The sequence below is a fragment of the Zonotrichia albicollis genome, chromosome 9 (genome assembly GCF_047830755.1).
Source record: "Zonotrichia albicollis isolate bZonAlb1 chromosome 9, bZonAlb1.hap1, whole genome shotgun sequence".
Lineage (NCBI taxonomy): Eukaryota > Metazoa > Chordata > Aves > Passeriformes > Passerellidae > Zonotrichia > Zonotrichia albicollis.
In genome coordinates, this window is record NC_133827.1 from 23,448,924 (window position 1) to 23,474,855 (window position 25,932).

The 25,932-nt window shown below is 45.2% G+C and overlaps 2 protein-coding genes across 5 annotated transcripts in view; both read left to right on the forward strand.

Annotated features, from left to right (window-relative positions):
• Positions 1 to 53: 53 nt before the first annotated feature.
• Positions 54 to 19,444, forward strand: SAG (S-antigen visual arrestin). Of its 2 annotated transcripts, XM_026798046.2 has the most exons (16): positions 54 to 2,519; positions 3,702 to 3,869; positions 4,431 to 4,491; positions 4,578 to 4,622; positions 4,884 to 5,077; positions 5,789 to 5,848; positions 6,930 to 6,997; positions 7,182 to 7,317; positions 7,630 to 7,714; positions 8,562 to 8,634; positions 9,671 to 9,808; positions 10,105 to 10,182; positions 11,067 to 11,090; positions 11,510 to 11,574; positions 16,847 to 16,856; positions 17,485 to 19,444. In XM_026798046.2, the coding sequence occupies exons 2-16, from the start codon at positions 3,771 to 3,773 to the stop codon at positions 17,576 to 17,578; spliced, it is 1,230 nt and encodes a 409-aa protein (XP_026653847.2). In that variant the 5' UTR covers positions 54 to 2,519; positions 3,702 to 3,770; the 3' UTR covers positions 17,579 to 19,444. The 2 variants fall into 2 exon arrangements, with proteins under 2 accessions (XP_026653847.2, XP_026653849.2); XM_026798048.2 differs by lacking the exon at positions 16,847 to 16,856.
• A 1,179-nt stretch (positions 19,445 to 20,623) lies between these two features.
• The window catches only part of DGKD (diacylglycerol kinase delta), a 58,262-nt gene continuing 52,953 nt past the window's right edge, over positions 20,624 to 25,932 (forward strand). Inside the window, exons 1-2 of one of the 3 annotated variants that reach the window (XM_014272808.3) lie at positions 20,689 to 20,830; positions 22,419 to 22,480. Coding sequence is in view for 1 of the 3 variants with exons in the window: in XM_005495133.4 (XP_005495190.3) it covers positions 20,681 to 20,830 (150 nt within the window). In the remaining 2 variants the exon portion in view is untranslated. Of the gene's footprint in view, positions 20,831 to 22,418; positions 22,481 to 25,932 lie in introns of all 3 variants that reach the window. The other 2 variants (XR_012581605.1, XM_005495133.4) reach the window with 2 other exon arrangements.

Sequence of the window (25,932 nt, forward strand, 5' to 3'; positions counted from 1 at the left end):
GTGAGTTGTGGAATTTGGTGTCAAGGGGGAAAGAGGATAATGATCTTAGCTTGGGGCTAGATGTCCTGCAGGTGCAGCCTGGGCTTGCACTGTCTCAGTAGTCCTGCCTTGAGACTGAAGAAAGTCTTGCCTCATTGAACAAGTGCCTCTGTCTCTGTCCTTGAAAGGTTGATGTATTGTTGGATGTTTGAGATAAACTACTGAACTGAGGAAATCAGGATCTGTATTTCAAACACTGCTAAAAATAGATGTCTTTTTCTGCTGTGAGGCTTTGACGGCTAGCTTGTCAAGTTTTTAAGGCAGGAATTGGAGTTGCACATTTCTTTAAAAACACAAAAACCCTTTTGAAGATGTTGCTCTGGTTCCAGCTTCAGAGTGATGAAGTAAAGTCTTCAGCTCTTCAGTGTAAAAATTTCATAACCACTAGCTGTCACTGGCCACCCTCTGTTTCTCATCAGAAAATAAGCTTTTATTCAGCTCATGGATGTAAGAACTGCAGCAAAAATGGAAAGCTGGCATTCTGAACAGTTTCTAAGGGCAAGGTATTTTTTCTTTGCCTGTTGCAGTGGCATATGGTCCTTGAAAAGGCACCTGCCACGAGTCCAGGTGACCTTGGTTACTGCAGGAAAGCAGATCACGAAGTGGCAAGTCAGCATGATGAAAGATTATTGGGAGATTAGTATAATAAAACTGCAGGCTCTGCTGAGGAGGATCAGAATGGGTTTAGGATGTTTAGAATTTAGACTGCTGCACTTGTGTTTTTCTAGAGCATGGACACAGATCTTACTCAAAGGGCTTTGCTAGTCCCATTGATGCTGTTATGAAGCAGGTTAATAATGCTGAAGGATAGAAGCCAGCTAGCTAAATCCTTAAGCATTTTAGATTAGGGTTCCTTAGCACCAAGGTATGTAAGACATTCTAGTGAGCAATTTTAGCTTTTCTTTTCCTATATTTTGATTACTTCTATTGCCTCCTTTTCTGCTCCAGCCTGCAGAGAGAAGAAAAGCAAATGAAGGAACCTGCAGTGCAGAGGTGGCTGTAGCAGTTTTGCTGCCAGAGGTGGAGCTGCCCTTCAAGTGGATTTGGGGGTGGGTTGGGCATCTTTCTCTGGATTAAAGGTGCACTAGGAGCTGTGTTACAGAGAAGCTGTTCCCAAGATCCTCTGAAGATGTCTGCAATGGTACATGTGCCAACAGGAATGCTCATCCTCTCCTGGAGAACTAATAACCCTGCAGTGGCTGCAGCACAGACTTGTACAAAACCAGCTCCCTTCTTTTTGCTTTTGCAAAGTGTGACTGAGTTTCATCTCTGAGGTTTCTTCCTTTCTTCCTACAATAAGGACCTGGCTTCTCTTCTGCAGCCCAGGCATGTGTGAATTTCTGTGGTTCCAGCCTGGCTGGTTTGTGTTTGCCAGAGTTGATTAGACAGAGTAGTGATTAGGCTCTCCAAATAATCCACCTCCAGTTAATAAAATGTTGCTGGAACCCTGAAAGAGCTGAGGAACATTGGCTCTGTCATTTGAGTAATTTGTGTAGCCCTGGCCACTATATTCAGGCAAATGTCAGTGATTGTTTGTAAAAAGCAAGCTTGATCTGTGACTGCAGGCTTGCTTGAGCTGGAGGGAGCTGTTAGGCTGGCAAGTGGACAGGATATCATGTGATCTTTGTTAATCAAATGAACAGATGCAGCCAGAGGAAAGCTACAGCTGTTCCTACAGCTCACAAGCCAAAAGTTAACATATACTGTTGTGCAAAATACCAGGCCCAAATTCACTGGTGGGTGGGGAATGCTACTCTTGCAAGATTAAGGAGCAGCACAGCTGAAGTTAATTGAAATATCTGTGTTTCTTAAATCCCAGATGTTGTGTTTTTTTAAGTAAATTGAGGAGGAGATTGTACAAACTAGCAGTCTATTGTTTTGCATCAGCATGTCAGTTGGCTGCTGGTGAAGCAGTAATAGATAAATTGCTTAGTGATCCTGAGAATAGTGCATTGTTCTCAGTGTTTGACAAGCCATCAAAATGCCATTTTAGTGTTTTTTAAACTCCCTTTTTCATCAATGGCTCTTGTCTGTTCAGTTTCTTACCAGGCTGCATGTCTTGCAGCCCTAGGAAGGAGGAGATAGAGCTTTAGAATAAACTGCTTTCAGTAGCTGGCCTGTGCTTCATAAGTCTTTGCAAAACGTGAACAGGACATTGTACACCACTGACTAGCTGAGTGTCCTTAGCTAATGCCTTGTTGTTGCTGACTTAACCACTTCCCAGCTGAATCTCAGCCCAGGTACAATATTTGCTCTTGCAGAGGGATTAATTATTGAAATCCTGGATGGACGCAACTGGAGACGAGCTTTCCAATCCCCTACAAATTGTCTTCCTTGCTTGTGAAGAGAGCAGTAATTCCCTCTGCTAGATGCAAAGAAGCATAGGACACAGCTGCCTTGGAAAATTCATCTTTCTTCGATAATTTAGACGTTCCCATCACTGTCCGTGGAAGCTCCTGTGCCACTTTGAACACAGCAAGGTACTTGATGTTATTTGCTGTTGTGTTTGAGTCTACAGCATGTCTAGTCAGCAACAAATACTGATCTAGGCTTGAAAACCCTACTTAATGAAAATAGAAATGCTTACATGTGTATGGTCTGTTTCTAATGTCTGCCTTACATTTTTTTCAGCTTTCCAAGAAGCCAAGTATTTACTTTTTCTATGGTTTGCTGTCTGCAAATAGGTCCTAGAAACTGTTTTACTCCTGAAGCAGTTTTGAAATGGGAAAGCAAGCTGAGAAATAGAATTGGAGCAAACTGCAAGGACAGTCATACTCATCAGAGCTGGGGTCTATCTAGCAGTGCTCTCATTCACACAGCTCTGATGGTGAGGAGTGTAAGGACAGGATGGTGCCTGTGTGGCATCATCCTTTCCTGATGCTGCTCCTTTGCTTCAGAATCTTGCAGGGTTAAGGTTGCTCCTGGATCCTCGTCCAACAGCTGCCAAAAGCCTTTTTCCCTGTGAATGTGTGTAATCCTGTGATTCAATTCATATTGGTGATTACCAGAGCCACCTTGAATCTTCTGTTAACTGGGGAAATGCTTCACCTTATTTTAAATTTGCTGTCTGATCATTAACTGGATGCTATTTTGTGACTTTAAACAGAATGAAAAGTTAATCTCTCTCTGCTTTGTACCAATTAGGTTTTCTGCACTTCTCTCTCTGGATATCTCTTGTGCCCTTGTGCCCTTTCTCTTCTTCCCTTCTTTTTTCCACTGCTTCTCTTATTTTCCCCCCCATTCTCTTCCCCCCCCCTCCCACCGCTTTTCTTTCCCTGCTTATTTTTCTCCTCCTGAAGAAATTTTATTCCATATTTTTTATTCCATATGTTTTCTATCCCTCAGGTGCAAGCTGTTCTCTACCTCTAAGTGTAATTGTTGCCTTTCTGGGCAGGTGGCTGGACTGTTCTATCCATATGGTGCATTCTGGTTTGAGCTCAGTGCTGCTCTGCCCATAATGGGCTGCACTGGGTTCTGGTTGAGAAAAATGCAACAGCACAAATTGAGTTCTTATTTGGGAATTGGCCTGACTCCTTATCAACACAAACCACCTTGGTAGCTTTTAGACAGAGCCACCATTTGGATGTGAAAAAGCACTGAAACAGCACCAGGAGTTCAGTGCTTTACCTACTGCTTTTATCTCATCCACCTGTTTTTCCCAGGCATCTGGCACAGGTCATTTGGGGACAGAAGAGCTTCATTCACCCACAGTCACATCCCTGTCTCTGACCATGAGCCGCCCTGAGTCTCAAAAGACTGGGACTGGTGGGAAGAGTGCTGATTCTCCTCCAAAACAAGTTATCTTCAGAAAAAGCACCCGTGACAAAGCTGTGAGTACAGTAATAAAGGGCTTATTTAGGCTTGACTTTTACCTGTAGTCACACTGAAGACTGATTAGAAAGCTCCTTCCTGTCCCCTTTATTTTCTTCTGAAGAAGGAACATGACCCATATTACCACTTAAGTTTGAGGAGTTGATGTAAACAGTTTTTAGGGCAAACTTTTCATGTGTTATAATACAAGACAAGGCAGCTCACCTCACTCTCCTCCTGGGTTGTACTTCTACTGGCAAATGTTTAAATAAAACCTGATTCATTGTCTTTCCAACCCGACAGCACCAAAAATCTTTAAATCTACACTTCTTTGTCCCATGCGCAAGTATTTGTGTTGTACCTTTGGGAGTTGGTCTAGATCAGGTCTTCAGTTCTGATGTTGTACATGTGAATAATCCTGTTGAGTCTAGTGGGGGTGGCATGTTTGCTGGAAAAAAAAATCCACTTAAAATGGAATTGTTCTGATCTCTGCAAAATTTATAGATCTCTGATGTGTGTCCCCCTTCCCTCAACAACCACAAACATTTTATAGTCCAACTGTGGTCATCCTGTCCCCACAGCTGACCATCTACCTGGGAAAGCGGGACTACATTGACAACATAGGGAATGTAGAACCTGTAGGTAAGTCCATGAGGTTATGTGCTGCTCTTCCTGCTCTCAACCCTGCTTTTATCTATGTTAATCTTCGTTTTTCCCCTTTCTTTCAGATGGTGTTGTATTGGTGGATCCTGCTATTATCAAGGGGAAAAAAGGTATGAAGTTTTATGCAATGTTTGTTTTTCTGAGTGAGATGCTAAGGTAGAACGTTTGAAGGGTACAAATGTAACTCTCTGCCTCAGTGAATGGGCTTCTTATCAATGTTGTCTGTTGTTACACGTGGGATGAGTCCTCACTGGGTTATGCAAGTGTTGAAATGAGTTCCCATGTCTCCCTGAGGCAGAAGATGTCCCCATCTCAGCCTGGCTCCACCATTTTCCTGCTGCCTGTTTCACCTGTGCTGTGCTTCTTGCCAGTGTTTGTGTCGCTGACGTGCGTGTTCCGCTACGGCCAGGAGGACATCGACGTGATCGGCCTCGCCTTCCGCCGTGACCTCTTCTTCTCCAGGGTGCAGGTGTACCCGCCTGCTGACAAGCCAGAGTCTCTCACCCTCTTGCAGGAATCTCTGCTAAAGAAGCTGGGCAAAAATGCTTATCCCTTTTTCTTTACAGTAAGTGTTTCAGAAGAGCCTTTGATTCTCTTCTTGTTTGTAGTTACCAGGCTGCTGAGGCCTGGTGATGAACTGAAGATGGGAATTTATAGTGAATTCATGTTCTGCAAGTTCCAATTTTGAGTGACAGATGGTGTTGCCAATGTTTTTCTTACTTCTTGCAATCCTGAGAGGTAAAGTGCAAGAAGATCTAACTGAGCAGTGATCACACCACTGTGAGAAGTGCTTTCTTAAAAAAGGCAAGGGAATTTGCAATGGCTTTATGCTAGCAACAGCCCATATATTCTTGCCTTCCTGTTCCTGAGGAGCTGGAATATTTTTTACCATTGCCCCAGTGCCAAATCCTTTTCCTTTAAAAACTTTGGATCAAATAAGGAGATGAAAGGGTCTTTGACAGCTGATGACAAATGACAGCTGACTGCCAAATTCTAACAGGAAATCCTTCCAGTACTGTCACTTATATGTCTGTCTTCATGTTCCTGAGGAAGATTCACATTGTGCATAGACTTTTTTTTTCTTTCTTGACTTTTAAAGTATTTTTGGAAGAAAGGGATTTGTTCATACAAGGCAAGTATACTAGCCAGAATTCCAAAGGGTTACAGCATTACAACGAATGATCCCTTGTCTTCAGGACTGCTTTTGTGAGCACTATGCTGCCTAAAACATCTGTGTAGTATTGGTTTGGGGCATTTCCTCTTCTTCCTCCCACAGTTTCCAGATTACCTGCCTTGCTCAGTCTGTCTGCAGCCTGCACCTCGTGATGTTGATAAGGTGAGTCCAGTGGGACATTTGTGCTTATAGGGGTTAAGGAAAGTCAGATGGGAAAAAAAACCTTGGGAATTTGTTTAGCTTGAGAGTAGGAGAAGGTGATACTGATTCTACAAATGTCAGGAACTAAGGGCTACAAGTATGTGTCACAAATTGGAGTTGAAATTCTCCGACTAAGAAAGGGAATCCAGACAAATAGCAGCAAGACTACAAAATCTGCAGTGTTGTAGCTTCTTTAAGACTATCACATGATTTGTGGTTTGGCTGCACATAAAATGATTGTGGCTGTGAGGCTACATGAAAGAAAAGGAGACCAAGTGCCTAAAATCTCACAGATTGCTATAAATAACATGTGTTGAGACCTGCCCTGAATTAAATGCAGAGAAGAGCTGGCTTGTACGTATGAGTAAACAGAACAAAAACCCTGTGGTAAAAGTCACTAAATAATTATATGTTCTGCAAGGTTTCTGATACTGTTAAAAATATTCCTTTTATACTTGACTAGATGCTTGTCTGGACAGCAGAACTGGGTAATCAGCCAGGCAAAGTGGGATGAGGGTTGTAGAACCTAGTGCAAAAAAGATAACCTGTGTTTTAAGCCATGGAATTATATTCTAGCAAAAATGTCTGTAGAGAATTACCCAGGTGCCCCATGATGCTATCTATAAACCTGATAAAGCAAAGGTTAGCTTGGCCTGATCACTTCCACTCCTTAGATGCTGGTTTTGGCATTACAAAGCCAACTCAGAAATTCAGTTCAGAAACCTAGGGTGGGCCAGGCAGTGCAGCACACTGGGCAGTCTTATGATGTGACCTTTCCAGCCCTGGTCTCACAGGAAGCCTTTCAAGAGAAGGGATGGCATCTCTCAGAGGCTGGGATTAGGTCTCATTTATCAGAAGCACTGTAGAACAGGTGAATGTGCCAACACCAGTGGTCAGGGATGTCTATGACAGTGGTGGGAGGCCAGAATAATTTGCAGCTGGCAGGAGTCTGCCAGTTTGTGGTGTGCAGAAAGATACTGAAACATCTGCAGATGTTCCTGTCTTCTGATCCTGATTTCACTGTCCTTTCTCTGTCTGGCAGACTTGTGGGGTGGACTTTGAGGTGAAAGCTTTCTCAACAGAAAATGTGGAAGAGAGAATTCATAGAAGGTAACAGGATGTGTCTCTCTTCAGCTTTGCCTTAAGGGGATGGGTGGTCCAGTAATGCACCTGGGTTGTTTGTTCAGCTTTGCCCCCTTGTCAGTGACTTCCTGGGTGTGAGCACATGGGAATGCAGAGCTCCTGCCTCTGCCAAGCACTGGGTGTCACCGTGGTGTCCTCTGCTCCTTCCCAGGAACACTGCACGTCTGCTGATCCGTAAGGTGCAGTATGCACCGGAGAGCCCAGGACCCCAGCCTTGTGCCGAGACCACCTGGCAGTTCTTCATGTCCAACAAGCCCCTGCACATGAAAGCCTGCCTCAGTAAAGAGGTGAGGGGGGTTTGCCCTGGGGCTGGGGGCATCGTGGTACCTGCAGGCCAATGGGCATTTGCTGCTTTCTCAGCTGAGACTGACTTGTCCCAGCACTCAAGGGCTCGAATGTCATTTCTGTCAGTGCCTACTGCTAGGGGTGGTTGAAGCCCTGCCAAACACATTTGAAGTCATTGAAGGAGGGGTCATGAATCGCTGGGAGGGGTCATTTCTCCTGTCTGGCCACTGTGAGGTGTGATCTGGGGGAACTAGAGGGGTTAAGGCTCAGAAGAAGTCTCCTGGCTGGATTTCTGAGCATCACATTCCTTCTAGGTATACTACCATGGTGAGCCCATTCCAGTCACTGTCACCATCAACAACAACACAGACAAAACTGTGAAGAAGATCAAAGTCCAGGGTATGTTTTTACTGTTTCTTGGGATTCTTTGAGTGCAATAGGTCTGAAAGAGAGACAGAATTTAGTGCATGTAACAGTTTAAGAAGGCAGCTGGTGATATCAGGAATTTGTCCCTCCCCCCTGTTGTTGCTGTTTCTTTTCTATTTGTCAAGTGATGTGCTGTAGCTTTTCTCCTGATTCCTGTGGTTACTTGTATGTCCTAATTTCAGGCACCAGATTTTCCCCCATAGAAAAAGAGAAGGGATCTGGCTCCTGCAGTGGGCAGTGTAGGTGTGGGAAAAGTGGGGGAAAGGCACCCTTATTGGGAGGTCAGTGGGAAGGGCTCCTGTCAGTGTGATGCTCCTGCTAACTGTGAATGTGCCTAGATAACACACAGCTTTGCCTGGCATTGCAGAAACCTCTGGCAGTGTGAGAAACTCTGCCAGCAACAGTGTTGTTCCTCCTGAGGAAGCTGAGGGCAGGGGCTGAGCTTCATTGCTGTGCCAGTGTTTTATATGTGACACTGCATGTTTTCATCCCACAAGCTGCAGAGCTGGGGAACACAGTCTGAGAGACAAAGGATGGGAAAGAGAAAAGAAGGCAGGGAGAGATCAAAATGGCTGAGGCTCCTTCTGTTGTCTCCAAATCAAGGCCAGGTGCCTTTCAGGGAAGACAGACTGATCTGTCTTGATCTTGGTCACTGTCCAGGTCAGGCTTTCTGTCCTGATGGTCCCTTCAGGCTCTAAATGGATGGGGTTTTCTGCTTTCTTCACCATGTTTGCTATTCCTGGGACTTGGGGTGGGGGCACCTGCGTTGTTTGTGGTGCATGCACACCCCTGAGTGTCTGCTTTCTTCTTTCTCCCTCAGTGGAGCAGGTGGCCAATGTGGTGCTGTACTCCAGTGACTTCTACACCAAAGTGGTGGCTGCTGAGGAAGCACAGTGAGTGAATGCTCCTGCTCCTTCACACCTTTTAATTACCCTCATCATCAGTGATGAGAGGTTCTCATACTACAGTCTGGGAGTCTCCTGCTGATAGAGTTTTCTCTCCTCTTACCTTGTGTGTGCCACTCCACTCATACTCTTTAGATGCAGCTGGTCCCCTTTTCACAGAGCAGCAGAGATCCTCATGTTTTTTTCAGGGAATGGGGATGTTGCAGAAGAGGTTAGAAGAGTAATTACCTGCTAGATGAGCTTAATGGTGGCAGCAGAAGGTTCCCAGTTGCTGGAAATCTTTAGGTAGAGATGCAGCACTTGTCTGAAAGGTGCTGCTGTTTGACTGGAAGTCATGGGCACTCTTGCTTGAGCAAGAGCATTTCATTTGGTTTCTTCTGGCCTGACAAAGCCCACAGAAACCTGGAGTCTGTTGATGTTATGGAGAACCACTTGCTTCTCTTCACTGTACTGGCAGTGCAGCTCTGAACCCCACACTGTGAGGAGGGCTGGGCATACCCAGGTGCTTTATATTTGTCTGGTGTTCTGCTCTGTAGCTTAGGGACATGTTTTCCATTCTGTATTGGTGTTCTCAACTAGGATTCATTTTGTCCAAATTCAGAGCTTTGCAGCACAGAGGGTGTGGCCTCAAGTTGCACTTGGGGAGGTGTAGATTAGATATTAGGAAAAATCAATGTGGCACTTAGGGACATGGTTCACTGGTGGCCTTGGCAGTGTTGGGTTAGTGGTTGGACTTGATAATCTTAAAGGGCTTTTCCAACCTAAACTATTCCATTATTCTGTGGTTTTGACCTACTTTTCTGCCTTAATGTGAAATTAGGCATTTTCTATAAGTGCTGGTTTTTCTCTGTTGATTAGAAAGGGAATTTTGCTGACTAGATTAGAGGTGTGCATCTGTATTGTTGACAACTGAATTTGCACAGATAAATTCCTCTCCTTTTGGGCAGCTTTGTAACCTGTTTGGAAATTCTCCTAGTTGGGTGTGTAACAAACCACAGTGTATCACTTCCCTTCTTATTTTCAGTGAAAAGGTGCTGCCAAACAGTAGCCTGACCAAGACACTGACAGTTCTGCCCTTGCTTGCAAATAACCGGGAGACACGGGAAATAGCTCTGGATGGAAAACTGAAGGATGAGGACACCAACTTGGCTTCTAGTACCATGTGAGTGGAGTTTTAAATGGTTCCAGGTAGTCAGAGAGTTAGAGAGAAGAGGGGAGCATGGAGGAGACACTTCCCTCAGGACTTTGTTGTGCCTGGATGTGCACAACAACATGTGGCACCATTACTAAAGCCATCATGTTCCTTCAGGAAATACCTCCACAGATGTGGAGTGGTATTGGCTGCACCTGAGGCTTGCCTGCCCTCCCACTTCCAGGGTGTTCCCCCAGTTCTTGCTCCAGGTGTGTGTTGTTGCTATACTGCTGTGCCACCTCACCCTGCTCTGTTTTCTCTGGCAGCATTAAGGATGGAATAGACAAGACAGTGATGGGGATTCTGGTTTCTTACAAGATCAAAGTGAAGCTCACTGTTCCAGGGTAAGTGTAACACACTTTTTGCTACATCTGCCTGGAGTTAAGGGAGGGGAGTGTGTTTGTCATTGATGGGTGAGGAGAGACCAGAACAGTCCACCCCAAGAGAAAGGGCACATGTTAGAGGATATGAGGTTCCCTGTAAAGCATAAATTGCCTGGAAAACAGTCTTGGCCTTTCCATAGAACTTGTCCTGATCCAAATGGTTTGTGTTACTCTCCTTAGATACCATATAACTTCATGGTTGAAGTAGGAACCTCTGGTCTGCATTGCAATTTTTGTTTCAAAGTTATAACCTATTTTGTGAGAAGTGAGTGAAACTTGATGTGAACCTCTTATGTTGGCATTGCTGTTCTCCCAGAGCAGAAGGTGCCTGAGAGTCATAAATACTGTAGCTCAGGTTCTGTACTCAGCCAGTACAGAACCTTTCTGGGTTTCTGGGTAAAGTTGATGTTATCAACATGAGTTAGATCCAGGATACAGTGCAAAAAAGGACCAGGATTGTGACTCTCAGTTGATGCTAGTCACCGTTTACCTTTGTCTTACATTTATCTGTCCTTCATTCTAGTATAAAAATGTATCAAAGATTTGCCTAAAGTGTGATAAAATGCCTGCTGCTTTCTGTCATCATCCACTTGCCTTTGGCTCTTGGAAAAGGGGCCATACCCAACACTTAGTCAGGAGTTCAAAAACTAAACTCTTTGTCCATGGGAATGACATGAAAAAGTAAGGCTACCTTTTTTAAAAACAAGTTCAGTTGAATTTGTGGCAAGTAGAGAACAGTACATGAGGAAAGTTATTTCAGTAGTCCACCAATTAAACAGCACTTGTTGGAGCACCAGAATAGAGAGACATTAAACATTCTTTGTTGATCTCCTTTTCTTTTGTAGCATACTGGGAGACCTCACTTCCAGGTAAATGTCATCTTCCTTTTCAGACCATGCAGTCCTAGTTGTTAGTTCATCTCTTTATTCTCTTTTTTTATTGCCATTCTCACCTCCCTAAAAAAAGCAACTGTCCCTTAAGCTGTTAGAAGCAAGTAGTTTGTGGTTCTCCTGTGAAAATGAAGCTATTACAAAAATATCTTTTGATTTTATATACATGCAAGTAAATTCAGCACACAATAAACCCAGTCTATGTAAGTGAATACGCCTGGGATATTTATGGAGAAATTTGAGCTTAAATTTTTTTGAGAGGAAGATTATTATTAGAAAAATATGAAAGAATGGGTGAAGCTGGAGCTGAGGGCTCAGGCTGGCCTAAGAAGGAAGGAGGCTGAACCAGGCATATTTGTGGAGCTGTGGATCTGATGCATTCTTTCTTCTCCCTAAAGTGAAGTGGGCACAGAGCTGCCATTCCGTCTCATGCACCCCAAACCTGAGGAAAAGAGCCCAGCAGGTCAGTTACACCTGGTTTTTGCCTTTGTACATGAACAGGCTCTGGTGAGATCTCACCATTGTAAGGCTTAGAGTGATTTGTGCTACAGGAAGCCCTCAGAGCCTACAGGGCTCCAGTATGGAGCTGTTCTGTGTGTTTGTGTGTCTGTATGTGTCTTTGGGTGTGTGTATGTATGTATCAACCTCCAGGCACTAAATAACAGAGCAGGGATGCAAAGATAGGAGAAAATGGAAAAGAGTCATGTTCCCTTTCATCTTTCATGTATGGAATCACAGCTCAGAGAACAGGGGTTTGAGGAAGCTCTGCACAGTTAAATCTTATGACTGCAGTGCAAAAGATCCTATATGAATCAGTCAGCAATTCCCAGCCAGATTGCAGTATAAGCAAAAAATAAAAAATCTGACACAGAAAATACCTAACATTGATCAGCATTGTACAAAGCCAAATACTTTTAAGCAAAGTGAAGAGGTGATAAAACCACTGATGATTCTTGAGTCCCTGTTACTTGATGTGGCATTTGCCATGGTGTCTGTGATGTGGCCTTCTTGTTCAGTGGTTATCCAAAAGCAACTTCTCTTCAATGTTAGGTCTCTGTGTGGAAGTGAGGGGCCTCTGTAACAGTGTGAGCAGCAGGCCTTACCCAGGCATCTTGGGCTTGGGATCAGATGCCACAGGCTGTCAGAGCATCCTCCCACTTCCTCAGACCTGGCTGGCTCAGTTCACCAATGGTGAGCACCAGAGATTGCAAGGTGCTCACATTAAATCAGAAGCTCCTGTACAGCATCTGAAGCCTCTCCTGACCACCAGACACACCAGCCCTTTCCTGCTGGGGCTGTTACAGATGAGCCATCTTGTCCTACCCTCTATACTGGGACAAAGTTTAGTGGTTTCAAACAAAAGCCATGACTGCTTTTGTGCTTGTTTTTCTTTCTTTCATTTTCTCTTTGTGCCCAAACTGACCTAAAGGTGCTGTTTTTAAGAACATGAAACTTTCACATGAAAGTGGCAGTGAAACCTTTGAGAAGAGTTATCCTGAGATAAATGCTTTGGTCTATACTGGAAGCATTAGAAAGGGGTGACTTGAGTCCTTACTGTGTGAAATTGTTGGAAGAATCAAGTGTGAGCAATGAGGAGAGAGCTGGTGATCCACTCCACATTCAGATGCTCTGGCTGGGAATCAGCCAGATTCCCACCTAATTATGCATGTGCTGGAGTGGGCAAAGGTAGCTTTTATCTCTCCTCTAACAGTTGCACCACAGGAAACTCATTTTCCCTGGGAAAGCCCCTGCTGTGAGCAGTGCCAGCACATTCTCTTGGCACAGAAGTGGTGGAGGCTGGGATGGCACTGGTGATCCCAGGAGTGTGGCTGGTGAGGGCCATCTAGTGCCTCTGGGCAGCTCAGGAGCTTTCATGGACACTAAGGAAAGCTTGGAAACTTCTAACAAGGCTCATCCAAAGGTTTAGGCAACTGTAAAGAATTTTACATTTTTAGAGTGGTGTGAATTTTTATAACATGACTTTTTTGGTGTTAAAAATGCCAACAACCCCTTTTTATTACTTTTTACTTTTGGCAGAAGCATTTGTAATATGAGGAAAAATGGAAGTCAGGCAATTCTCCCTTCTAAGATCATTTCAAAGGAGGGATGATGTACTCCTTGATACAGTACACCCAAAAGGATGTGGGCAGAGACTTTACCAGGAAAATGGAGACCTGCAACATTTCTCAGATCACTTCCCCCAGCACATCCTCTTACCAGAGGCACAGCCCACATGTTGTTTGCTACATCAAAGTCTTCTAGAAGCCTGCTGTCAGAAGTGTCAGCTATGTTCCATGCATTTTGTACAGATGGAAATACCAGGTTTCTTATAAACTGAAAAAAATGCAGGTAATTTCAGGAGCTCTCCCATGGGAAAGCCCTGCAAATGGTTAACACAGGAAGTAAATGCTTTCTCTTAAAAACAGATACTCTAACACAACAGAAAATTCCTCTGAAGCCTGAATAGCTGACTTGAAAACTGTGCTGGAATGTGGTGTCTGAGCTTATTACAGGGAATAAAACAGTCTCCCATATGAAGCTGGTAAACTGAAACACTTTTCAGCTTTATTGGTTGGTAGTTTTCCATGCACTGTGCTTTATCACTTTTCCCAGTTGTGAGTTCAGGCTTTTTAATTTTTTCTTCTACCACTTCAGCTCATGAACTCTGAGAAACATAATGTGTTTCATTAGTGAAATGCCATCTAATTTGGAATCAAGCAAACCCAGGCTTAATTGTAGAGATGGAGCTTCAACGAACAGTGTTTGGAATCTAAAAGGTCCCCAAAGATGGAATTTTTCTTTGTTGGCTTGTTCAGAGCCTCTGCAGTGAGTGTAGGCAGAGGTGCATGCACAGGGAGTTATGAGATCACTCCTTATCTTCTTTTTCCATTCCCTTTTGTTTTTATTGATGAGCCAGTAGTGACCAATTTGCCTACTGCACCTTCCTGCTCACTTGACTGTGTTAAGGCACAGCTGGAAGAACAGAAAGAAGTCAGAGCAACCATCTTATGGAGTTAAAGCTGGAGTGGGATTAAAAAATGCCACATATTGTGATTTATTTTGCCATGGGGGAATATCCTTTTCTCTAGCCAAGGTGATTTATGGCAGAACTGACATGTGTAGCATCAATGCATTTAATCATGCAGGGCTGAGTGGAGCACAGGGAACCTCAGAGACATAAGAGCTTCCCAAGAACATGAGGCAATATTTTCAGGGCCAAGCTAGGGCAAGTGTGAGCAAGTGCTGTGTGCTCTGTTTCACAGCAGATGGCTTTGCCCTCTCTAGCTGTCTGTGAGCAAGCTCTGAAGCATTCATCACTCAGTAAACAGCAGGTCTGTCACAGTGCATGGCCATTGCAGATTGCTTGATCTTTCTTCCCTGTGCCTGCAGGAGACAGAAAAAAAGCAGCTTGGTACCTTTGCCTCCCTGTGTTTATCACTTCCTTCTCTTGATCTTCTGCTAGGCCAGGATTTGCATGTTTCATGTGTGCTGGTTTTGTGACTGTTTTTGCACCCATGTGGTTCACATGTGGTTATTTTTAGGCAAAGCAGCTCCTGTCACATTGGCAGTCCGTCTGTTCCGCCTGTTGACAAAAAATGTGTAAGGATCTGTTTCTTTTAAAGATAGATTCAAACTGGGCTATGTCTCTTCATGCTTCCAACCTTTCCTGGTCAGCAGTTAGCCCAGAAGTTCCTGCTGAGTTTTCCTCAAGGCTGTGGTCTCAGCATGAATTCTTTGGTCTGGGGTTTTCCTGCCAATCTTCTGATGTTTGATGTTTTGTGGGCTTATGTCTTGGACACTGGCCTTTGTTTTGGCTGTTGTTCAACAAATGGTCATTTATCTGCTCCCTGATTAAACTTGCACAAAAGGGCTGTTTTAAAAAAACCCAGGAATGCTTTATCCCTCTAACAGTAAAATAAAGCAATACTTTCCCTGTTTTGGTATTGTGACTTTCAGAAATTAGGACATTTTGAAGCACTGAATGTCTTGGAAAATAACAAAATCCAATCTCTTTTTCTTTTCTCCCCCATCAAGTTAAGAGAGGTTAAATGAAAGTTTATACTGAAAATTGCCACATGTTATGACTTGAACTATATGGAATAATTTCTGTGGCTGCATAATAAAAGCATCCAGAAAACCCTCCCCTGAGAGGACGATGGTATTCTGGACCCTCATCAATCCCCTCCTATCCCAACCCTCAAAACAATTGCTGGAATGCTAATTAAAAAAGTAAAAGTTACCCATTTTCTGAGAATTTTTCAGTGTTATAATATTAAATAAGCCACAGGACAGCCAGAAAACTCTGGAGTGGATCTAACTTCTGCTAGCATGCAATTGGAGCATGTTGGAGTTAGTGTTGCAGCCTGAAGGTGCAGTGGTGCATTTTTGCATGTAATCTTCCATCTGAGGTACATTACAAGCACTACTCTGCTGCCACTCTCTCTGTGTATTGACTCAGTAATCATTTACCTGACACTTAAGTCTGTGCCCAATTGAAACAATAGCTATTTCCCCCTCACTCCATTTTGTAAAATCAGTTTCAGATCACTGGTGGGGATCCTGCTCAGCTTCACCCACATCAGTGATATCATGACCCCATAGTAAGGAAAGTGCCTCCAAGAGGGCAAGGAGAGCAGAATAAAGGAGAAAAAATGGAATGAGAATGATGCTTTATATGTTGGAAATTTTAGAAGTTCTAAATGTTTCATTTTAAATCCATGTCAATCAAGCATACATGCCCTGAGACTTTCCAGACTTCATCTTGGCTTCTGTCTTGGCCTGGAGAGATTCCATCAGGAGTGTCTTTACATAAGCCATCCTTTGAGGCATTTTGGCTGGAGTGGCACCCTTTGGCACACTTTTAATGCTGACTTTTCTAGCAGTGTGTGTTGTGGATGGGAAGTCTCCAGGTAGTAAGTTATCCAGTCACTGAAGTGCCCCAGATTTTTGCTTCTGTAGAACAAGGGTGCTTGGCTCCCTGACCCAAAGCCAGTTGACTATGCCTTCCTAAAATAACTGTGAGAACAATAAAATCCCTGCAAATACAGTCTTCTGTTGATTTTAGGCTGTGCTGAAACAACTTTCAAGGAGTTCTGCTAGTAAGCAGGATTTGTTATAATGTGGTTAGGAAAGATCCCACTAAAGAAACACAAATGCCAAAAGTCTTGAAACCATTTTTAGGGCAAGATGAAATCAGGAATGTTGCTCCAAAAGCCTTAACCCATCTGATGAGAGATCCCTGAGGTGTTTCTGTAATTTGACCTCTAATTTTAATGCCTTCATGTTTATTGAAAAGCATTGTCTTCTCATCGAAGTCTAAGCTGACTTCTTCAATCACAGTGATAGAGCAACTAAAGCTGACATCATGTCATGCAAGCACTGTCAGCTCAGAGTCCAAGTGTGTGCACAGATGTCTCCCACAGCTGTGACCATGAGCAAGTGTAGATGGGAAAATCTGTTTTTCTTCCTTGGCCCTTCAGATAGCTTGGGCAGCATTGCTGGAATGCTTTTCCATTTGGGAGATCAAGATTTGCCTCATCAGGTGTAGTTATGCACATTTTGAGACTTTCTGGAATTCTACTTGTACTGCTGCAAATCCTGCTCTTGTCACTGCTCTGACTTGTCAGTCTATAAGTTTTTTGCATTAAACACTTTGCAAGTGTTTTAGCCATCTGCTGTACTGACTACCCAGCGTGTCTCTTTTTTCCTCCTTTGCGGCATGCTCGTGACTGCAGGGAAGGATGGGTAAGTTTCTTTTAGTACTTCACATTCTAGCTACACTTGTGCATTGACTCTTTTTAAAACTCCTCAAAACTGTCCAGAAATCCTCAGCTTAAAATTCAAAGTGAGCAAGTTACTGTGGCCTGACAAATGACTGCTGTGAGTTAATCAGCAGTGACTGGCCATGTGAAGCTAGATTAAGAGATTGTGTTTTGCCTAACAGCACAAACACACCCAGGAGGGATGTGTTTGTGCTTTATAGCTGGAAGTGTAAGGAACTTATTAGGTTTGACCATGTGTCTCTATTTTAGTATAGAAGGAATAAGGGTGAAATGTTTCACATTTTATTCCTGAACAAAGTCCCTTGCAAGGCTGTTCAGCTAGCTGATAAATATGTATCTGGAATGGACATGATTCAGTACAGATGAAAAACATCCTCCTTGACTTGCTCAATTAACTGCTTTTCATTTTAGCTAGAATAGCACCAGTGAAGATGGTGCCTGTGGGAATGTGATCCAAATCACTTTGAGACAAAGGAAACATTACCAGTCTGTTGTGGGCTTCTCTTCTTCGTCCTATGTGTTGCCTACAGTCTACTGGTGTAAAAATAGAGTAACATCATTTTGAAAGACCTGTGTTTCTTTCATTACAGCGAGGCAGAGCTTGTATTTGAGGAGTTTGCTCGTCAGAAGCTAAAGAATACACCTGATGAAGAGGACAAGAACTCACCCTCAACTGATGAGTGATTAAAAGAACAGGCTGACAAAGGAGCTGTGTTGTCTGGCTTCAATTACAAATGTAGGACCTAAGTTTCTAGTAATCTGATGTTCTCAGTTCATACATGGTCTTCCAGGGTCAGCCCTGAGGTCAGTGGACATGACATCAGGAGTCTCTATTGCTTGTTACAAGATTCACCTTGAATGGGGCAAACACAACACCTGCTTCTTACTCAAGCTACCAGAGGATGACAGAACATCTGCCATATCATGACTTCTGCTTTCAGGGCTGCCTAATAAAAAGGTTGGTTGCTTTCAGCACTGGTGAGAGCTTAAATGAGGGTTTATGCAGCCTGCCTGGACTTCCTCAGTGTCAGAGTCTGTGACTTTGAAGTGCCAGTGAACGAAATCCTAGCCTGGAAGGCTGGCTTGCAGCCATGGGTGATTCATCAAAGTTTCTCAGCAGACTGTGCAAAACTCATTTTATTTCCTTTTGGTTGCTTTTGCGTTGATGCTTTACCAAATTCAGCCAGTGAGTTTTTTCAGTGCTTGCACTGTCCCCATGTGGCTTTTGCATTCACTTTCTGTACCATTAAATGTCTCACAGGTTGTCTCCCACAGCACAGACAATGCTGATAAACAGTATTAGCTTTCTAGCAATATGCTTAATAACCACGTTATTAAAGATGAGATAAATGTGCACTGTCAGTGAATTGCTTAAAGCTCCCTACATAGAATGCCAAACAGAAGTACAAGTCCAGACAGAGTCTGTATTTAATCTAGTTTCCTGTAGGCAACTGCTTCAAAAGAAGGTGCAGGAAAATTAAGGAGGAAATTATGGCGCAGCCTTCCCTGAGGAGCCTTTCCCAACATCCATCTGCCAGCAGTTGGTTTATGCTCTAAGAAATGAGATTGCATTCTGCAAACTTTGTTTTTTCTTGTTCATCTGGATATTCTCATTATCCATGTAAATGTCAGATATTTTCCTGAATCTCATGTAAGTTTTTGCTGAAGTAAGTTGCATCAGCTAATTATATTTTGCATGTAAAACAACTGGTGTTTTATTTTTCTCATTTTTGCTTTAAATCTGCTTTTCAGTGTCCCTGGTTTAAATTTCCCTGGAAAGTCTGAATGCAGGGCCCACATTTATTAATATAGACTTACGTTACTCACCCTACACTCTGGAAAATAGAATTAAAACCTTCACACTTATATCTGTTTGCTTCTGTAAACTGCTCTTGGTTAAGATGCTGGAAGCAGTTAATTAAGACCACAGCTGACTTCAGAGTTCCATCAGTGCTCTCCCCTAACACTCCTGTTCCTCAGTGCTGTCCATTAGTCACAGGTGTCTCACCTTAGCTTAAATTGCAAGAGGCACAATGTTTGCTCTGCACTGGGTGCTTTGCTGCTAAAGAACCTGGCCAGTTCCAGGTGTTTGTGATCAGGATAATTTCTGTGTGATTTCAGCTTTGGGGTAGGGTCAAGCATTTGCACCTGGATGTCTGGGGATTTTCCCTGGTATTTTTATTACTAATTTGTTGGTGGCTCGAAAACACATAGAAGATACAGTAAGGTTGAAGAAATCACTGGTTGTGAATGTGCTGGTCTTGGAGAGCAGGAGTTCAGAAAATCTTTAAAGATCTAAGAGAAGGAGGGGAACAGGTCTTACTTCAAAGTGTATCTTTCTCCACAAAGGTGTTTCCTTCAGCTACTAGACCTGTAAGTATGGGACTAGTAAACTCAGAGATCTGATTATTTTTATTATTTTTTAAATTTATTATATGTCAGCCTTGTGAGGGGCCTCTGTTGCTGCCTGCCTTCCTCTTAAATTCAGCTGTGGTGATGACTTCTCTAAGCTAAGTGGGACAAAATCACAGTGCACTCTGTTGTGCAGTGGGGAGGAAATGGTTGTTAATGGTTATTAAATCTGTTCTTTTGTCCGGGCTTGGGAAAGTACTTTGAGATGCTATTTGTTCGGCTCATGCTAGTCATTTACTCAGAGAAAAAGGAGAGTTTTCCTTGTCCTGCAGGACAAGCTGGACTTTTCTCTGGCCCTTCAGCCAGCAGATGCTGACTTCTGTCAGCAGAAAATCGGTCTCTAGCCGGAACTGTTTGCCTTTTATCTTCCCTTTCGTCTGGTTCTGGTGTTATGTTGATCTACCGAGTCAGACCTGTGGCCTGCTCCTCCTGTTTACCGCTGGGGCAGAGCAGATCCAATTTCCTGACTCCGCGGCTTTGATGTGGCGGGACTCTGTTTGCAAAGAGCTCACCAGCTCCCGGAGAGGAGGGATGCGCTCCGGGAGCGATGGCATCTCTGGACCTGCTGTGTTTGAAGACAGCTCAGAGCACATACATGACAGGACGGGTTTCGTGACAGACGCTTTCCCCTCACACATCTCCGTGTTATCCCAGCAGGAGCACTGCACTGCCCATGGCTGATGGGTGTTGGAGAGGTGGGAGGAAATCACCTGGACACTGCCAATGGAGTGGGGCCGGGCCGGGCCGGGGGTGCTGCGAGCTCGGCCCGGCCTCAGCGCCCCTGAAGGGCCCTTCGGGACGGGGGCTGCTGGGCAGGTGGAGCCTGGGCAGCAGGGTGTGCTCGCAGCATTTCATTAAATCCTGGGGGCACGGGGAGAGCTTTGGGAGGGGCTGTGCAGGGAGGTGGTGGTGTGTTCGAGGAATGACGGAACGTGGCACCCAGTCCTGTGGTCTGGTTGATAACATGGTGTTTGGTTACGGGTCGGACTCGATGATGTCAGAGGTCTTTTCCAACCCAAGTGACTCTGCGATTCTGTGCTGCAGTAGCCACGAAGAATGGGAAGGAATGGGGACCGCGATCCCCGCTGTTGGGCTCGCCTTAGCGGGGAGGGCTAGGCTGAACACCTTTGTCCAGGCTTCAAGGAGCTACGGCCGGGCCGTTGCGATCGGCGCCCGGGCGGTCGCAGGGAGCCGCGGAGGGGCAGGGCGGCCGTGACCGTCCCGCTACGGCGGCCGGGCTCTTCCCCGCCCCGGCCCCTCCCGCCCCTCCGCCGCCGCCGCCGCCGCCGCCGCCATGTGACGCGACCGCCGCTGGGGGGCGCCGCGCGCGCGGGGCCGGTAGGGGGCGCCGGGCGCGCCGCCGGTCCGTGCAGCATGGCGGCGGCGGGGGCTGAGCAGACACAGCCAGAGCCGGCCGCCGGCGCCGCGCCCGAGGAGTCGTCGGACAGCGAGCCGGAGCAGGAGCCCGGCTCCCTGCAGAAGCTCATCCGCAAAGTCTCGACGTCCGGGCAGATCCGCCAGAAGGTGCGTGCGGCGGGAGGGGGCCGCGGGCAGGGCCTCGGGGTCCTAGCGGTGCTGCGGCCGGCGCTGCCTCCGCGTTACGCTCGGTGCCACCGCCTCTCCCTCCCGCCCGGAACGGTCCGTGCCTCCGCCAGCCCGGGCCGCCGCTTTGGGAGTTGCCAGAGACCCCCAAAGCTTTCCCTGGGGCCTGCCACCGAGCCCGTCCCTCAGGGAGCTGCCGGCGATCCCCCTCACATCCCACTCCTCTCCCGTCACAGCGACCCCTCAGGGGTCTGCCTGTGACCACCTCACATCCGCCAAGGCGCCCCTCAGGGACTGGGCCATTTCCCCCTTTTCCCCTGTTGGCTGGAAAATCTTTAATTGTAACAAATATTGTCTGTGTTAGAAAGGTTTATTTATCCTGTCGTTTTCGGTGACAGCCCAACCATCCCTCCGGGTTCTGCCGGCGACCCTCAACCCCCACTGCAGAGACCCCCTGACAACAGCTCCTACAGCTTTCCAGGCACCTGTGAACCCCAAAGTGCCCCTCAGGGATCCCCATAATGAGCTGTTTCTCAGGTGCCCGTTAACAGCTGCCCCCTAAATGCCCTTCAGAGTCTGCCAGTGTCCCACACATTGCCCTCAGGGGCTCCTGGAGCTGCCCCCGAGGCCTCTCTGAACTCTCCAGTTCCCGTCCCCAGCAGCCCAGCTTAGGCCACCTTCTTCCCAGAGCCCAGGTTCAGACCTCCCAGGGAGCTTTACCCAGCTCAGTGAGCAGTGTGCCTAGGCTCAGCAGGACCCCATCTGTCTTCTTTCCTTCCTTACCCTCTTTCCCTGTAATAGTTTATTGGAGTCATTGAGGTCAGATTTGGGCTCCTACTCCCTGGTGCTGCTCCATTTACCTGATATTTGAATCCTCAAGGGCGTCCTCACCCCATCAAGCTGCATCTCCCCTTTTCTCCTCATGTCACAGTTGCCATAGGCTCCTTCCTCACCTCCCCATGCCTTGAGAGCCTCTGCACATCCCAGCCATAGCTCCCTGTCACAGTGTTCTGTTACCACTTTCTAGCACCTCCCTCCTCCATGGTCCTGTTGTACTTGCCACAAGTCACTGTCTCATATTCAGAGCTCTGCTCTGGAAGGTGCAGCCCTCATTATTCCCTGCAGTCATTGAGTGGTGCCTCCCTCAGCATCTTCCCATCCTTTTTGTGCATCCTAATTTTCCCCATCTCACACTGCTGATTTACCTTGCTGTAGCCAAATAGCAATGTTTAGCTTTCTGTCTGGTCAAGCAGGGATCTTACAGCTGGTTAGTCTTTGTTCCCAGCTTTGTTTGTCGTGCTTTGCCCTCCTGGTAAGGTAACAGTCCTTTCCACCCAGGTTCCCTTGGCCCAGTCGTATTTTATCCCTCTGTGGCTCATCCTGGAACAATAACACCATTTTTATGGGCAGTAACAACATTCTGCAGCTACAACCAAAACTGTAGTTCTTCTGCATTGTTACTGTAAAAGAATATGTGAAGGTTTCCTTCAACTTTAAGCTGTGAACCACGCATAGGGAATTTCCCTTTTCTGTACTCTTTTTATTATAGCAGCATGATTTTTCTTTGTAGCCACTAAGCTCCTGTGTAACTCTTGGACTGTTGTGTCATGTGTTTCTGCTTAGAAATACCAGGTTAGTTACTGTGTCATCGCCTGCCTTGTGCTCACCTTGTCTCTGCAGCATGGACAAGCACGGTGCAGCTGTGGGGATGCAAAAGCTCGCTCAGCACTGGTGCTGCAGCTGTGTTGCTTCTCTGGTACTCATAGCAAGGGAGAGTAAATGCCTCTGCATGGTACAGTGTCTGAAGCATTGTTCAAAGGGCTGTTTTTCATGCTGGCTGGTTTGCCCTGCTTTCAAGCCCAGGACCTGCCATCGTTGTGCTGTGCATCATTGTTTGGCTGCATTGGTGCCAGTTATGGAAGCCCTGTGACAGAGTGCGGTGGCACGTGAGGACTGCACGGGGCTGCTTCCTCCATCTGTGAGGTGCTGCTGGCACTGCCCCTTGGGCTTCTTGGGCTGGGCACTGTGGGGCTGGGCTCTGAGATGGTTCTTTTGATGACAACAGGAAACCCTGGAGCCCTCTAAACCTGTTGATGTTCTGTAGAAAGCAGATCTCAGCTGTGCTGTAGCACCACGTGGCTTAAGCTAGTCTGATAATCTGCTGTGGAAAAAAAAAGATAAGCTTTTTGAGATTTTCCTGTATCCAGAGTGCTAAATATTAAGAATTTGGCTTGCTGGAGGTTGGATGAACCTTGGGATTTTTTAACACCATTTGTGACAGGGGTCTTATGTGAAAAGGAAGGAAAGATGCTATAGTCTGTCTCCATGGTGGTGTTTGTGTTGAGAACAACACAAAGACTTTGCTAGAATGGGAGTTCTTGCAAGATGTTAGAGATGCTAAGGTGAAAGGTGCATTGGGTTGTATTTTTGTTTGGCTGTAGCAGAACACGTCCTCCTGTCCCTACTTAATAATTTTCCCTGTTTTACATCACTTCTGGTGTCAGCATGTGTGGAAAAAGACAAAACCAGCCACTTCTCTATGCAAGCATGGGCATATTAAGAACAGGGATTATAAACAGATATTGTCTACAACTGTTAAGCCTTCTTGTGTTAACCTGCCAAAAACCTTTGACTAAATCATGTCAAATTTTCCAAGTAAGCCCAGGTATTATGGTATTCAGGATTGATTTGTTCTGTTGCTTGTTGATGTCATTTTGGTTTGTCATTGCCTTTTCTGCATGCTGCTGCTTGTATACTCTTTCCTTGCCCTCAGGGCAAGAAGCAAAGACAACTTTGTGGGTAATCATGGTTTTGATGAGACTTTGAGGAGCTTGCCTCCTTTGTAAAGGCAGACCTAATTCTGAATTTGTCTGTTGAGTGATAGAGTGCTGACTACTGTAAGCTGTAGAAGCTGTTGGACTGGTCTGTCAGTGACAGTAAGAGATGCAGGCAGACTTTTACTATGGCCTGAGGACATAAATCTCTTCTGACCACATCTTTTGCTGCAGTTAACTTAAGACCATGCCTGTAAGTACAGCTAAATCACCATGGCAGCTTACTGTTATCACAATTTGAGTGTGAAATCTGTTGTGCCCTGGAACTCCTCAGAATTTACTTGTTTGTCTCAGTTGCAAGCACTTTGAAGGTATGTTTTCCTTCCTCTTGTCCTGCCATCTGTTTTCTAAGAAATGCTGTAAAGTAGAGCTGCTTGCTTGCTTGCAAGACCATAGAACTTGAGTGGATTTGTCCCAAAGCCCCACAATTGGCCAGCTGTGTTTGACTGAAGCAGCTTGGTGTGATAGTAGTGGGGCAAGGGGAATCATTTGGATGTTTAAGGACTAAGGTGTTAATGTTCAGGGTCTAAAGGCAAATCACAGCTAGCATCTCTTCAGCTAAAAAACCTGTCCCTTGTGGGGCAGTGGGCAGGAGAAGGAGAAGTGGAAGGCTCAGTGTTTGGAAAGTGAAGTACTGTGTTCTAACAGACTTACTTGCTTTTAGCTAGAAAGAATTTTTGAGGCAGAGAAGAAGGTATAAGGGAAGCATGTGTAGCAGTCTTAATTATTATTATTATGGGGAAAGAATAAAGCCTCACACAATCGGGTATAGCAGGTAGTGTGAGTGGTCTTGTCTCAGCTGGCTGAGAAGCAGAGGCTGAATTGTGTGCTTGATCAGCCACCTGACAGACAGACCTGACAGACTTGCACCAGCATAAGGCCTCAGAGTGCTCTGCTTTTACCTCCTCTCTGGTCTCAGGCTGCTGTTGGTGCAGCTGCAGAAACTGTTGATCAGCTAAGATTATGTAGTTTTGAATTGGAATTAGGAAAGAGATGAAATTAACTAAGAGAAGGAAGATGTGTGTGAGGAGAGGCAGCAGCAGGACCTTTCTCCCACTCCTAAGCAGTGCTGAGCCCTCAGCTGGAGGCAGCTGGAGTGGTAATGTCATCCCATTGTCACTCGGCATGGACCGAGGCACAGGAATATCCAACGTGGTCCTGGGAGCTGAGGGTGTGAAACCAAGGAGCACAGAACCTTTTATGAGCTCTGACAGTGAAATGTGCTTCTTCCTTTGAACTTGACCTTTCATTTGCAGCCTCACATTACAACCCTCAGAAAGCTGGAGGGTGGATGAACAGGCCATTTTCCCATTTCATTCATCAGTTCTGTGGGATTTCCAGCCTGCCAGCTTTGGTATGTTGAGCTCTCAGTTTGTTTACCAGACAGGATTTCAGCAGCGTCCTTGGGTGGCATCAGGAGAACTTCTTGTTTAGACTAGTTCAGTCTAAGTTCTGTTTACTTTCAATTTCTCTGTAATATTTTCAGTTTTATAAGCATTTATCATTGCCTTGAACTTTTTAAGACAAGTTTGCAGTGTATATCTCACTGGAGTTGCAAACAGAGGTGAGCAGCTCTCTGAACTTTCTGGGAAGCTGTCTGGCTCTGGTAGCAGAGAATTGTCAAGTTCATTTATATCCTGAAAAGCAGCACAGCTGAGCTGCTGTTGAGCTTTGTGCTACAGTGGACAGACTGTTCAGTACTGAACTAGCACATCTCCCTTCTCTGTGCTGTGTACCAGATATAGGTGATGCCTTTTGTGCTATGGGGAGATGTGATTCTCTCTCTGACCAGTAGCCTTGAGGTCTTGGAGCCACCCTGCAGGATCAAGGCAGAAAAACAGGGTGAAGCAAAATGTTTCTCCAGGCTTTTGTGCAGGTTTCCAGAGTGTGCTACACTGAGTCCTCAGACATATGGTGGGCAGCATGGGCAACTGAAGAAAGCTCATTTTGTTTCTTCTTGTATTGCTTATTAGATTAAATGTCCATTTTATAGGTAAAGAAGTGGAATTTTTATTTCTGGAGGGTAAATGTTTTAAGGTTTCCTGAGATTAGAATGAAGAAAAGGAGAAGTTTATTAGTTTGAAATACAAGTATTGGAAGAAGTATTATGATAAGAAATAAAGCAATATTGTAAAAGAAATAAGCCAGAAATGAGGAAGAAATTTTCTGGAATTCATTACTTAATTAATATTCTGTCTGTGGCATCTTCCACTAAAACATATTGAAATGTTTGTATGGTTTTTTTTGCTG